Source organism: Thunnus thynnus, chromosome 16, assembly GCF_963924715.1.
Source record: "Thunnus thynnus chromosome 16, fThuThy2.1, whole genome shotgun sequence".
Classification (NCBI taxonomy): Eukaryota; Metazoa; Chordata; class Actinopteri; order Scombriformes; family Scombridae; genus Thunnus; species Thunnus thynnus.
The window spans coordinates 6,638,528-6,653,255 of NC_089532.1; the positions used below are offsets into that span (position 1 = coordinate 6,638,528).

At 40.3% G+C, this 14,728-nt stretch overlaps 1 protein-coding gene across 4 annotated transcripts in view; it reads left to right on the top strand.

The window, feature by feature from the left end:
• klc1a (kinesin light chain 1a) overlaps nucleotides 1–14,728 on the top strand; it is a 58,176-nt gene that overhangs the window by 23,692 nt on the left and 19,756 nt on the right. For 2 of the 4 annotated variants that reach the window (XM_067615305.1, XM_067615307.1), the window contains exons 7-13: nucleotides 77–178; nucleotides 5,716–5,889; nucleotides 6,651–6,750; nucleotides 7,088–7,140; nucleotides 7,672–7,739; nucleotides 8,794–8,902; nucleotides 10,323–10,457. In XM_067615305.1, coding sequence (XP_067471406.1) covers nucleotides 77–178; nucleotides 5,716–5,889; nucleotides 6,651–6,750; nucleotides 7,088–7,140; nucleotides 7,672–7,739; nucleotides 8,794–8,902; nucleotides 10,323–10,457 — 741 coding nt within the window. Of the gene's footprint in view, nucleotides 1–76; nucleotides 179–5,715; nucleotides 5,890–6,650; nucleotides 6,751–7,087; nucleotides 7,141–7,671; nucleotides 7,740–8,793; nucleotides 8,903–10,322; nucleotides 10,485–14,728 lie in introns of all 4 variants that reach the window. The other 2 variants (XM_067615304.1, XM_067615306.1) reach the window with 1 other exon arrangement.

Consider the following 14,728-nt stretch of genomic DNA (forward strand, 5'->3'; position numbering starts at 1 on the left):
ACACACACTGCGCACATGGGTGAAGACGAATGAGGCTCGATAAGTATTTTGAAATGTGTGTTTGTGTCCCTGTCAGGTCGCCGCCACCCTCAACAACCTGGCTGTCCTGTACGGGAAGAGAGGGAAGTACAAGGAAGCAGAGCCGCTGTGCAAGAGAGCACTGGAGATCAGAGAAAAGGTGGGTCAAAGGTCATCAAACGCCATGAAAAAAAAAAGACCCAGTAATACTAACAAGCAGCTGTTTATCCAATAAAACAACAGTTTTTTTTATTTCTTCACCAGACTAAAAACTTTCTCTGTCAAACACAAACTCTGTGTCCTACTTCGGTACAAAGCACTCAAACACTAAACACTGAACTAAAGATTGACAACTGCATCAAAACATGTTTCCCATATGTCAGTTTTAAAGGCAGGAGAATAAAGGACAAACACTTCCTCCCACTAAGAAAAAGATGAGGTGAAATGTTCATGATTAATATGTATTTTAAATTATTTGGAAGACCGAAACTCGTTTGAATGAGAAAGTGTGTCCCAACTTTTCCGACTTATAATGTTGGTTGTTCCTGCATCCTGGAGAAGCTGCTTCATTTAATCTCAGACTGACTCCACGATGTCGACATCAGGGCTCTGCGGGGGCCAAACCATCTGCCGCAGGACTCCTTATTCTTCTTATTGCCGGTTCTTTATGACTCTGGCTGGATGTTTGGGTTTGTTGTCACGCTGCAGAATAAATTTGGGAGCGATCAGACGCCTCCCTGATGGTGTTGCATAACGGATAAGAATCTAAACATCTAAAGTGCTTAAAACCTTTGCACAGTACTGTTGGTCTCTGCAGTACACCCTCTGCAGCCTATAGCATCATATTTCAGCCTTAACTCAGTTTTTAAGTTAAACATCAAGTGTGGTCTTGTGTGGTGCATTCACATGGGATAAGCAAAGTCTGTATTTTACTTGAATTTACCGACATCATCCCCCTGGATATGCGTGACAACATGACAGGCCGCAAACTTTTACAGTCTTGTCTCTAAATGACCTGAATACATAACTGTGATGGAAACAGAGCGACTGATTCCTGCTCCGAGCTCTGATGCTCTCAGCTCCGGTGTTAAATGCAGAGAAGTCGACTAAACTCCTGTTTAAACATGGACACGTACCAGCGTCTCCGCCGTCTCCTCCTCTAACATCCAGTGCGATCGACTCTCCGGGCCGACAGCGCTGTCAGCAGCCGGCGGGAGAGACGCTCTGTGGTGGATTTTATAACTGAACTAGATACCAGGATACAAACTTTTTTTTATTTCTTTCGACATCTTCACATCGCAAACAACAGCATAAAAATACGAGTCGCGCTCACGTAGGCTGTTATATCAGCTTAGTGTAGGTGTTCTTGCTGTAACTGCAGTAACTGGGTGGAGATGAGCCTCCTGCACCCAATGCTGTCAGGACTTTCTTTTATAATTTCCTCCGCAGCCTCCAGATGAATATTTAATATCTAGGAATCCACATCATAGACACTACCACTGACTATCCCTGTAACAAACTGGCCACAATTTTGCACATCCATACACAGTCCAGCCATATATTAGTAGTCTTGTTCACCTTAGTATCGTCTCCTTTCAGTCATTCCTGCTCATTCTCCCTCTATGTATTGTTAAAAGAAGATGCATCATGGGACGACCTTCTAACCAGGGAGCAACTGTTCAGCAGTCCTCAGAGTACAGACGACACTTTTTCTTCACTATTCTGTCTCCGTCCTCGGTTCTTCTCTTTGACCAAACTCTGGCTCGCTCTCCGTCTTCCTCCTCCGAGAATGAGACATCAGCTTTGGTTAAGCTGAGCTATTTCAATTTTTTTTTATGCGACTCAAACTCAGATGATAATGCTCTTGCACAAACGGGGCGGTGCAAGGTGGCAGAGTTGCTGAATCAGAAGGATTTGTTTTTCCTGCAGTTTTGCCTTTTTTATAGAAGCTCAGAAAAGCTCAGCTTCTAACTGGGTTTGCTGGGAATCAGGGACACTGGAGATAAATTAGTATTGAGGCTTTTCATTGTACAGTTTGTATGTTTTTAAATTAAAACCAAAAAAACGAGCAAATCAAAACATCTTTACGTTGAATAAATAGTAAATAGTCTGTGCTTTGTTTCTTGATAGGAAAGTCCAGATCTGCCTTCTCTGATACCCAACTAAGTGATTAAATTATGTATCTGCCGATATGAATACTGACCGGATGTTTTCTGTAATTAACGTCTGAACTCCAAATGTCTGCATTGAATAAGTGCAATTTCATCTCTTAGGAAATCAAATTAATGTTTACATACAGTACACTAAAAGCTCAATTAAGCTATAACTCCAGTGATATTTGATATTTTATTTACTGTCAACAAATCTGATGGAAAAAAAACAAAACCAACAATGAATGAACTGATTCTGTTATCCAAAGCCTGATATATCTTATTCCTCTGTGCCATAGAGCTAAATTGTATTACGCAAACTATTAAAAACACATCAGTGAGCCGCACTGCTGCACTGGGTGACATGTTCCTTCATTACCAACACACACACACACACACACACACACACACACACACACACACACTGAACACACACTGCAGTTTATTTTAAAAGAATCCCACATACACAGTCCTGCTGCCAGATATACTCACTAGAGCACCAAATGTGGATTAATCCGCTGCTCAAAATAGCCCCCAACAAACGCACTATTTATTCCTTCCTGTTTAATGTCTTCCACTCCCTCCCCTTTTACCATAGACCCATTTTTGTCTTTTTTAGGGCGGGGGCAGGGGATCTTTAGAGGGAGATAGCAGGTCAACAGTAAATGTCAACGAGGAAGTGGACTACATCATCTGAAAGGATGGGAGCCTGAAGATTAATTTGAGATGCAGCTCAGCATCATAAATCTGTAATAAACACTGTGTTTCGGGTTAGGCGCCTATTCAAATTTTGAAAGTCTAGAGTGTATAAGGGCTTAGAACATTATGATGGAAGTACATGATGGTTATTCCCAGGCTCAGTTATCTCTCACAAGTTGTTGCAGCAATTTTTGGGTTGAGACCATTTGTTACACAGATTTGGTGCAAAATTTAACCATTTTTGACCACTCAAGAATTGATAAAAATGGTCAATAATCCCTCTAAAACACCACGTTAAGACACCAAGACAAGACACCCAAGACCTTTCTCAGAAACCCCTTTTTTGTCAATATACGTAGGAAGGCCATACATCCTCTGAATGCTCTAGGTCTCTAGTTTGTGGTTTTAAAGTTTCATGAGGCTGTGATTCCTAGAGGTCACAATAGGTCATTTTACAATGTGAGGTCAAGTTTCGAAAAACGGTCTCACTACAATGAAATGACTACTGTGGGGACGAACATCATCACACATGAATACACTTGGGCTCATTGAATCCACAAGAGTCTCAGCTTTTTCAAGTCATACCAAATGTATGCAATTCCAAGACTGTTAAGGGACATCGGTATGCAAAAATATTCAAATACACCATTTTTAGAATAGGCAAAAATAACACATTTATACTGCATGCACCAAACTGCAGGGTTTTTTCCCATCCAGATCTGCATGGGATTAACATAAAGTGAGCATGTCTGTAAAGGAGAGACTTGTGGGTAACCATAGAACACATTTTCATTCAGATATCTTGAGCTGAGAGGTCAAGGGACCCCTTTGGAAATGGCCAGGCCAAAATTTAGCCTAACTTTGGACTGCTATTTAGCCCCTTTCCCGACAAGCTAGCATGACATGGTCGGTATTGTATGATACCAGAATCATCACTGTAACATGAAAACTGAGCCCCCTACAGCCTCTGAAAGAAAGTAATGTTGGCCGAGGACGCCAGCGTCCTTGGGGAGTTTAAGAGATTAAGTAACGCTCGCTAAAAAGGAGAGTGCCCAGCTGTTTTAGGAAATTACTGATATCCTATATTTGTGACCTGTTTTAAAGATTTATGTCTTCAGTAGAAACTAATGGACTGAGTGCCACAGATACTCTCATTAAATACTGAAAGACGGATTAATGCTCGTTTTTTTTCATTAGATTTGTAGACCATAGCAAAAGTACATAATATCTCCAGCCTGATTGTTAAAATGAAACTAAATTATGAAAACCCACAGATCCACTGCGATGTCTCTCTAACAAACTGTAAAGTTGTTACATCACACTTAACAGCCAAACAGCAACATGAATCTTAAAAAACTCTGTAAACTGTCAGATACAGAGAGATTTATCTGGCGGTAAAAGGCTTAATCAGCATCGTGTGAACTCATTTAGCAAATGTAACTCATGTAACGGACGCTCATTTATATGTAAAAGTTCCACACAGCAGGTTTAATAGAGTCTTGTACCTGAGAAGAAACTGTCTTACAACTACAACAACAGCCAAAGTTTTCTTTTCTGCTCAAGTATTCTTAGGTAAGACACTGAATCCCGGCCGGCTGCTCTCTGTCTCTTTACACTGACTTCTTAGTTGAAATGTTTAGATCTCTCTCAAAGGAATAAGCACTGAATCAGCCTGCAGGGAGTTTTGGCTTTCTCTCTCTGTATCCCCTTTTCTCTTTTTAGTCTTTTTACCTTCATCCTTCTCAACCTCTTTTTTTTTTTTTTCTTCCTGGTGCTTCCTTTTCCCGAAGTCTCAGCCTGTTTCCTCTCTATTTGGCGCTTTCATTCACTCGGTCCCTCTCTGAGCTCCCTTTCTTTGCTGCTCGGTTAGACTCAGTCACTCAGATAAAACCTCGCTGCTGCGGTTTTCTAGGTCTAGCCACCAAGTCTCTAATGATCCTTCAGCATGTCTTTCACGCCTGCTACACTCGACTCTAATGGCTTTAAGCCTTCTCAGCACACAGGGAAAGCTTACTGCGCTCTCATATCCAGATTAATGCGAACACATCCACAGATTTTTTCATGGCTTTTCAGCTTTCTATTTGGCCGTGTCTAATGTGAAAGATCTAGTTTTCTATGATAAACACTGTTTAGCGCACAGATATGTTTGTCTACTGTCCTCGTCCTCTATTTAATCAAGCAGATCAATAGTCCATCAGTCTGGCACCGGTCAAAATCCTTTATGAGACACATACAGTATGTAGTTCAGGTCAGATTGGAGCACTAACACCTGTTACAGATTTAATTCCCGATATCGCAGCACAATTTTATACTTCTTAAGTGGCAATGCAGGTTATGTCTACACTGCTATCGAGAGAAATTTCTGTTTATTTATATTAGACTCCTGCCTTAAGATAAGCAACATTATAAATTACAGCAAGCAGAGCAAGGGTCAGAGCAACCTGGCAAAAGATGAGACAAACATTCCTCAGTTCCTGGAAGAACCATGTTAGTTTATATCGATTCCCATTAGCCTGGAAAAACCAAAATTACAAAAGTAGGCAAAACTGTAAAACAGGGTTACACATTTGAACTCTGTGACACTGAAAAAAATTCAGAGTGCTGTAAATGAAATAGTGAATCATTGCTAATTAATTCCAGCTGCACAGCCACTTGCACAATTTTACCACATTTTTTAGAAACCCTAGAAGCTACAGGAGCAGATTTACCAGCACCTGGCTACTGGCTGGTAGTAAAGTCTCTAAGAACTGTCCAACCAAATGGCACATGCCAGACACACTGTCATCTATCACTCGTTTTGTTTGATGTAGCTTGATGAGTGTTGTTTTAACCCCCCCTTCTGTCCCAGGTGCTGGGGAAGGACCACCCAGATGTGGCCAAGCAGCTGAACAACCTGGCCCTGCTGTGCCAGAACCAGGGCAAGTACGAGGAGGTGGAGTACTACTACATGAGAGCGCTGGAGATCTACCAGACCAAACTGGGCCCCGATGACCCCAACGTGGCCAAGACAAAGAACAACCTGGTGAGAAGGACGGAGGCGGGGTGGGGTCGGTATTTCAAGAAGGGAGGAACTGTCAGTTTATTATCGATTAATATGCTGGCTAAAATGTCCATCATATATCGACCCAGAGATTTATTACAAGTCATGCATTGATCAACACCTTTTATGGTTCAGTTGTTAGGCGTCAAAAAGAAATACATAATAAACTGTATATTATAAAAAGTACATTTGTGGTTTTGGTGGTAGATTCCCTGATGCAGGGTGTCTGCAGGTCTTGAAGCATTGATTTAGGTTTCCTCAAAAAAAAGTCCTTAAGGTATTTAAAACCTCAAAACCTCACTGGAAAATCCCCAATTCTATTGTTCCAGACCTCTGACCTCAAATTAAGTAGTTATTTGTCAAGATTAATCTATCATTGTGTTTTTCTGCTGCTATGCACGTCCAGGTCATGATTAATGAGTAATTATTTATATTATTGGTAATGATTGTTATAAACTGCCAGAAGGTAATGACAAAATAAATTGACATCTATTTCATATTGGACCTAGTAAATAATTCTGCCCTTATCATCATGTTTTTTAATGATATCTTTCAAACTCTTGCATTGAAACAGGTATTAAATTGTATTCTATGTGGCATTAAAATGTCTTAAAACATTTTAAATTTAACTTGGTGAAGCCTGCTGAAACCCTGCTGATAGTTGTGGGGCAATCTTGGACTTTGCTGTCATTTTCATTTTCGTTTTGCTGACTATTAACTTTCTGTTTTGTGTGCTCTTCCAGGCATCCTGTTACTTGAAGCAGGGAAAGTTCAAGCAGGCTGAGACTCTTTACAAAGAAATCCTCACCCGCGCTCACGAGAGGGAGTTCGGCTCTGTCGATGGTAGGATGTGCACAAGTAAACACACACGCACACATATTTAGGTCATTGCAGCCAGTTTCCTCTTATCCAAACTGACTTGAAACAAAAACAACACGCACCAACAAATTCAGACTTCTTTCTCTTAAAGGTTAATATTATCACGCTGCTGTTATGATTTTGGTCGAAGACACAGCTGTAAACAAAAATGACCTTTCAGCTGAAAAACAAAAACTTCTTCAGAACCAGAGTGACTTCCTAAAAACCTCCTCCCTCCGCTCCCCTGCAGTTTATCTGAGTGACTGTTTGTCTGCACTGATTCCCTTCTCTCTGTGTCTGATGACTCTGCGTTTCTCTGCAGATGAGAACAAACCAATATGGATGCACGCTGAGGAGAGAGAGGAACAAAGCAAGGCAAGTGTCTGCAACAGCGACGTTTAAATTTTACATCTAGTAGCATAAAGTAGGTCAAAATTCCAGATAATGTAATAGTTCCTAAATTAAGTAACACTGACAGCAGCATTTAACTTCTCTTAGAGTGTTATGAATATGAAGGATTGACTTTACAAAGAGTTGGATTAGCAGATTAAGTCTCAGTAATAACCAGCCAGCGGTGATTAAGTACCCAACTTTCCCCAACTAGGAGTACGACATGTATTTGGTCACAGTTTAAAGGGTTTAGTTGTTCAGGAGAAGGAATCCTGACCCGACTATAATCCCACCATCTAATATCCCTTCATGTTGTCTTTGATGGTATTAAAAAGACTCCAGTTTCTAAATGGGTTAATTTCCATCTTTTCACATTTTTCATGCATGTATCTATGCTTCTTGTCCAGACTTAAGGGGAAAGTGCATCATGTGACTGTTTGTTGATTCCTTGGAGAGTTTTTTTTTTTTTTTTTTTTTTTTTTTGCAAACTAATGAAACTTGAGTTTTGTCTTGTAGGGGAAGCAGAAGGACGGTTCACCATTTGGAGAATATGGAGGCTGGTACAAAGCCTGCAAAGTCGACAGGTGAGTTTGGTTGTTTGGACTCGGTGTGTTCATGCTCCCAACATTCGAAAACAAACCGACTCTATTCAAATATTTCATTACAGCAATGAAGGAAAATTGCAGAGGCCACTCAGAGCGGACTATTTCTAATCTGAGTTTCCAAAAAATGTGTCTAAAACTATTTTTTTTAGCTAAATATCTAGTGGCTAAAAAAAGGATGGCAATGTTAGTAGGTTGCTCCACCACTTTGATCTAGACTGAAATATCTCAACTGCTATTGGATGGATTACCATGAACATTCATTGTCCGCAGAGGAGAAACCCTACTGACTTCAGTGATCCTCTGACTTTTCCTGTAGCGTCACTACGAGGTTAACATTTGTGATTTTTAGTGACATACAGTATCTCAACAACTATTGGATGCATTGCCATGAAATTTGAGATAGATATCCATGGTAACAAGAGGATAAATTATAGAAACATCAGTGATCTCCTATTTTTTTATCTAGAGTCATCATCAGGTCAAAGTTTTAATTTGTCCAATACTTTGGTTTATGACCAAATACCTGCAAAACTAATTCTTCCAATCATCTTCAACTGTACTTTGTGCTAATTATCAAATTTTAGTAAGCTAACCGTTATACCTGTTAGACATCAGCATGTTAGCATCTTGATGTTTGCATTTAGGTCAACGCACCGCTGTACACCAGCCTAAATACAGCTTCACAGAGCCGCTAGCAAGGCTGTAAACTCTTAGTATTGTTTAAAGTTTAGAATAATTTGTGTCTGACATGTTTAAGGCTCCATGTGTTTAAACCACTTTTATTCAGCTGGTCTGATCTTCACTCATAATAGATAAAAAGATTCAGTTATCAAGAATCTTTTACAAATCAACATAGAAAAAAAATGGGGTTAATAGGACCAGAAGAACACGATCTTATCATGTTTTTCTAAAGTTTCTCCTTTGAAGAACAAAACAAGCCCATTCAAATGAGTTTCTTCTCATTAGTTAAAATACTTTTCCTTCACTGAAATGATTCTCTGTGATGAGATGTTCTTCCTCCTTGTTTCTGCAGCCCCACAGTGACCACCACCCTGAAGAACCTGGGCGCCCTCTACAGGCGGCAGGGCAAGTTTGAGGCAGCTGAGACTCTGGAGGAAGCTGCCATGCGTTCCAGAAAGCAGGTGTGGTCTCTGGGTGATGATTCCTAGCTGGGGGTTTTAGATGTCAAGTGTTGGTGTTAAAGCAGCAGGGATAGAAAGAGATGACTGTCGCTGGTTCCCAAACCTCCGATGAAATGGCTGATCTCAGCATTCACTGCAGATTAAAAGGAAGAAATTTGCAGTCTGGAGTAAAATCAGGGATGAGATGCTATGCTCAAGATGCTGTGGAGCCTGGAGTGCAGCTTTAAAACCGCCTCTGATCGCGTGTTAGTTATGAGACTTAATGGGGTCTCCTGTGGACAGAAGAAGTGGGTGGAAATGTTGAAGCCCTGCAGCTTTTATCCTAAATTAGGAATCCTTCCAAGCTTTAATGTCAAGTATCTCAGTAACAGTAACACGCACATGATACTGCACTAAGAATTTAAACTGGAGTCCTGTGGTGCAACTTTATTTACAGCTGTAGTTACTAACGATGGTCTCATAATTAATCTAACTGAACACTTGTACTGATACCTGTATTAAATCTGTATTGAATCATGTGATTTACTGCTACTGAGAAATATGAAACACAAAATATTAACAGGTTTTACTGCCACGAATTGCAGTTGAGCTTTGTCATTTTTGCACATAATTCTCATATTATACATAGTAAGCAGAAATGCAAATTGAGATATATGGTCATCGTGTAGAAATATAAGCAGCAATATCTGCACTTAAGTATGAGGAAGAGGTCTGATGTCACAAGGAGGTTTTTGTATTTGAAACAACTAATGCCCTCCATGAAAATTAGATTTGCCTTTTAAATGACATCATCACTCATCACACCATCACTGTTGTTTTGTTGGTCTGTATTTTTTCCTTTCTTGCTTACATTATTTCGTCAGGTAGGGTCACAGTGCGTGCATCATAATATTCCTTTCCTTTCATGGGGCGCCGACTGTGAACTGGAACGTCCCAGTTTTGCGTCCATCTGGGGTCCTTTATTGCATTTCTGTCTCCCCTCGTTTACTGTTGGCTGTTAGATGCATGAAATTCTTCCCTAGAAAAGGTAGGAGGGTGGCACTGAGGAATCTACATCAGCAGAAGGAAGCAACAGAGTTTACAGGCGTGGTTTATTTTCCATAATGATTTCATTAAAATAAACTGTTGCCCGTTTTACCTTCGTAACTTCCTGCTGTGTAACGTAAGATGTGATTGTCTGCCAGGGCCTGGGTTCAGTGCAGCAGGTGGTTGAAGTTTATAGCTTTAATATTAATTGGATTGGTTGAATTGGTTCTTACTACTGTCAGCTTTAAGTATGTGTCTGTGTATGTGACAAGCTGCAGGTGGCAGAGGTGCTCAGCTTCTGCTGTAATTGGATTAGTTGAATTGGCATTTATTGTTGTCTTGTGTACGTGTGTGTGTGTGTGTGTGTGTGTGTGTGTGTGTGTGTGTTCATCAGGGTCTGGACAATGTGCATAAGCAGCGTGTGGCTGAGGTCCTGAGCGAACCAGAGGCCCGTGAGAAGCAGCGAAGCCGCGAGAGTTTGACCTCTGACACGGTGAAGTACGAGAGCGGGCCAGACGGTGGCGAGGAAGTGAGTATGAGCGTGGAGTGGAACGGGGTAAGTACAGTACACAGCCCTCAACACGTTACCAAGAGTCTCAAAAACAGGGAGACAGACATGTTTATACCACACAAGTCTGTATCTTTCTGGACAGAAGCCACTTACAACAGTAATCTGGTTTTACAACATGAATCTTGTTGTAACAGATATAAGCACAGAAGAAACCAGCACTACAAGTACTGATATTAACTGGTTGCTCACGCCGAGCTGGTTGGAGCAGATTATTTGAACTCTGGTGCAGTAACTGCTTCATTTGCTGTAGCTTTTGAAATTTGGGCAGCACCAAATAACAGCAAGACACCTGGGAATGCAGTATCAGTATCAGGGTTTGTGTAAAATTAGAAGAACTCATTGACTGACTGAAATCTGTATTAACTGATTTTTTTTTGGCCACTTGGGGGCAGCAGAAACAAGTAGTGAGCACAACACTGACATATCAACACCTTTTAAGTTGATATATTGAACTTGTTAGTAAACAGTTGCTTATTTACACATCCAGCAGTTACGGAGCAACATTATCATTCATTCGGAGTCGTGTTTCTCTCCACCTGGTGAATTTAAGTCCAATATTCACTCTCTTTTAGCTCTGTTTCTGCTCTCTACCAACTCCTGAGGGGAACACATGGCTCTTTAGCTGCTAAATGCTCCACTATGTTCACCAGCTAGTCTACAGCTAACTGTGTCTGTTTACAGTTTGGTGCGGAGCAGGTAGCGTACAGTCCAGTTTTTAGAGCTTTTTCCCTAAAAACAGCTGTTATATTCTATTAGAATTATATAATATCAGGGTTGATCATTGGCTTCTGTTCAGAAAGACACTGAGGTTGTTCCCTCACCCATCGTTAATTTACTCTAATCAGGAACATGGAGACAGTTTGTGTAAATCCTGTCAGACCTGCTAAATGATAGTAAAAGGATCATTTCATTTTGTACTGTGCTGATAATGTTGATTGTCAGAGTCAACCTGCTCTCCTACAGCAGCTATCAGTAGTGTAGTGAAGTATAGTCGCTGTTGCTTTTGCTGCACTGTTTGATTAATAAGAGCAAGTGAAAAGTGAAGCGCTCACTTGGCTGAATCTGAAACCAGTCATCTCATATCTCTGTGCTTCAGTCGTAGTGTTTCACATTTACGTAGCGCTTTTGTCGTAATAAACACTGTTTTTCCACTAACTCTCTCTCTGTAGAGCAATTCTAACTAACTCTTAAAAAAACTGCTTTCACAGCAATAAAGCCTGCTGGTTCCACATTTTTATAACACCCACCTAACTCCCTCTGCAGCAGAGCCACATGTCTAACAGAGCCGCTACATTTCAGAGTATCTGCAGTATTTCCTCAGCCTCTAGTGACTGCAGTGGCAGAATATGTAGATGTAGGATCGCTGTAGGCGGCTCACCATCTTATATTCTAAAAGGCTGCTGCCGCCGGCCAAAGCTGGCCCGCTCACATAGCAACAGTAGTCATAGCTCCCTGAACAACCAATCAGCATCTCTCCCGTGAGTCCCCTGCCTGCTACACCTCGGCTGGTGGCTCTGGGAGGTTTTTGGTGTGAGACACAGCGACGTCAGTACACCTCGTCCTGTCAGCCAGTTATTAAGATACAGCTTCCCTCCGAGAATCCCACATCAGCAGCTGATCTCTGGACATATTTATAACCGGAAAGGAGGAAAGGAGTCTGTCTCCTGGAAAGAGCTGTGGCTGGAAGTAAATTTTAATATTACGGTTTTTTTGTTTTGACCTCCAATTCTCATTGATGTAACAGTAAATAAAAGTGATGGATGAAATGTCTCCATAAAGTCAATGAGAATACTTAAGTTACAGTTATATTACAGACTATTATTAACTTAACCCTTAAATACTTTTCAGGTCAAATTTTATCATTTTTACATTTGAGAGCAGTGAAAACACAAAACACCTCCTTATGGCTTTTAAATCTATGACTTAAATGAAAATATTTCAACTTTTTTTTTTTTTTTTTGTGCATCTGACACATTTTTGTACACAGAGGGTGTTTAAATTTGATCCATATTTATTCAAAAAATTCAAAAAGCACCTTTCAAAAATCACTGAAATCATGATGTCTGTTATGTTCTCCTGTTTTAGTTAACATGAGACCATAATATACTGTGATTGTGAATGTTTTTTCTCCATAAACAAATAATGTAAAACCTAAACAATACACTATTTCTGCTCTCTGAAAGCTAAATTGAGGATTAATCACCCATTTATTAATGACTGATGAAGTATTTATGAGTAGAACGTTGATTTTTGTTTAAGAAGTTTTGCATAGAGATTAATTATGAGGAGATACTGTGAAGGGTCAGAATATCAACAGTATGAAAGGGTTAAACTACTTAACATTTGATGGCCAAAAATACAGTTTCAGTAGATTCTAGGTATGTTTACCCTACAGGGTTTTTTTTCCTTCAGTTGTCCACCTACATTTTTCTTTTCATCCTGTCAAAGAAACCATCACTTCCAGTTCAACACTCTCCACAGGCAGGTGTGAAAACCGATTTCCTCTCTCCAGTATAAATACGTCCTCTGACAGACTCATCAGTGTGTTCATCTTGACTCAACAAGGGCTCTGTACTGTACTCCTTCTTCTTCTTCTTTGTTGACGTTTGTGATCTTGTATGTATATATATATACTGTACTTGCTTCTCCTTTTCCATGTGTGTGTTACGGGCTGCCGCCTGAGAATGTAACGTGCAACTTTTCTGATCTTTTATTGCTTTTACTTTTGCTTGCCTTGTCAGCATGTGAGCAGCCAGACAGGAAGGAAAAAATCCGTATATCTGGATAGCCTGCGAGCTAAAAGGGAAACAAAAGTCAACACATAAAACCGAAAGAGCGCAATAAATACTGATTATTTTACAGTCAGCTTCAGTTAAATGCCTGTAAACCAGGCTCCAAAGTGCTGTGATCTCTAGTAAGAATGTGAAGGAGCATCTGCTTGAAAGCCTAAATGTATAATGCAAATGATGGATTAAAGCCACTAATTTGCTGTTTACGTTACACCCATATTTTAGGCTTTGAGTTGATTCTCTTTTCTAGATATATCCAGAAGAATGCAATAGTAGAATGAGTTTCAGTCCCAAAATAACCCAAAATTTAAGTCTGTATGCTGCTGTCTGGCTACTCTCATGTGTCTCCTACCTGCATCCCCCTGTGTTGATTTTTCTGTGGTCTAACAAAGTTTAATAATCTTGTAAAACTCAAGTGTGTTAACAATGTTCAAGACACAGTATCTCTCCAACAAACTGCCCAGAAGCGCCACCCGGTGGCAAAGTCTGTGAATTACATTAGTATAAACACTACATCAGTGGTTCCCAACCTTTTTTTGTCAGATGTAAACCTTTATCATCTCTAATAGATGTGTCAGCTTCCAGAAATGTTTTGATAGTTTTTCACAGTGGACGTGGTGCATCTGTGGAAAATCAATACAAATCACAATGACCGTGGAGTCGTTGACGTTCAAAAGTTCAAAATCTCTCTCTCTCTCTCGCTCGGAGAGGCGGAAGTTGGACGTTTATCTGTGACGCTCGATAACCAGTTTTTGCGACCTCTAAATAGCAGCACATGATGTCACCGCTGGCTCAGATCACTAAGATACTCTGTGCTGTCGCCTCCTGAACACAAACATTGATTTATAATTCAATCATATCTATTTTTTCCATGCAACGCCCCCAGTAAGTGCAGAAGAAGAACTGTACTAGTAACCCTGGTTGGATATATTTGGACTACGTGATTTCCATAAATTGTTAAGAATGTTTCATGTTAACAACAAAACAGAAGAAAAGAAATATAGACGGGATCAACATCTGATCTGCTTTATTGTGTTTGAAACCTGTTTTCATCTGTATGTAAATAAGTAGCCGAACACTTTAATATTGTTAATTATCTTTTACTATTAAACAGATTATTGAGGCTGTTACATCTTAGCATCAAAATGAACATCTAGACTGAAATTAGATGTGAGAATAGCAGTTAGTTTCATGTCCAAGTGGCTCAACATTTAAACCAGCTTAATAACTACAGAACATTTACAGACATGTCGGCTGGTGGCTCGTGTTACTGTCCCTCTCTGACGTTAATGGTGATGTTCATTCAGTCAGCGGAGGCTTTTTATTTCCACTGTCACACGTGAAGCAGGAAGCAGGAGGTGTGAAAAGGCCAACGTGTGTCTGGACCGGACTGATAACAGCTCGTCCTCAATTCTGTAAAAGCACTCAGCTCCTCTTTGG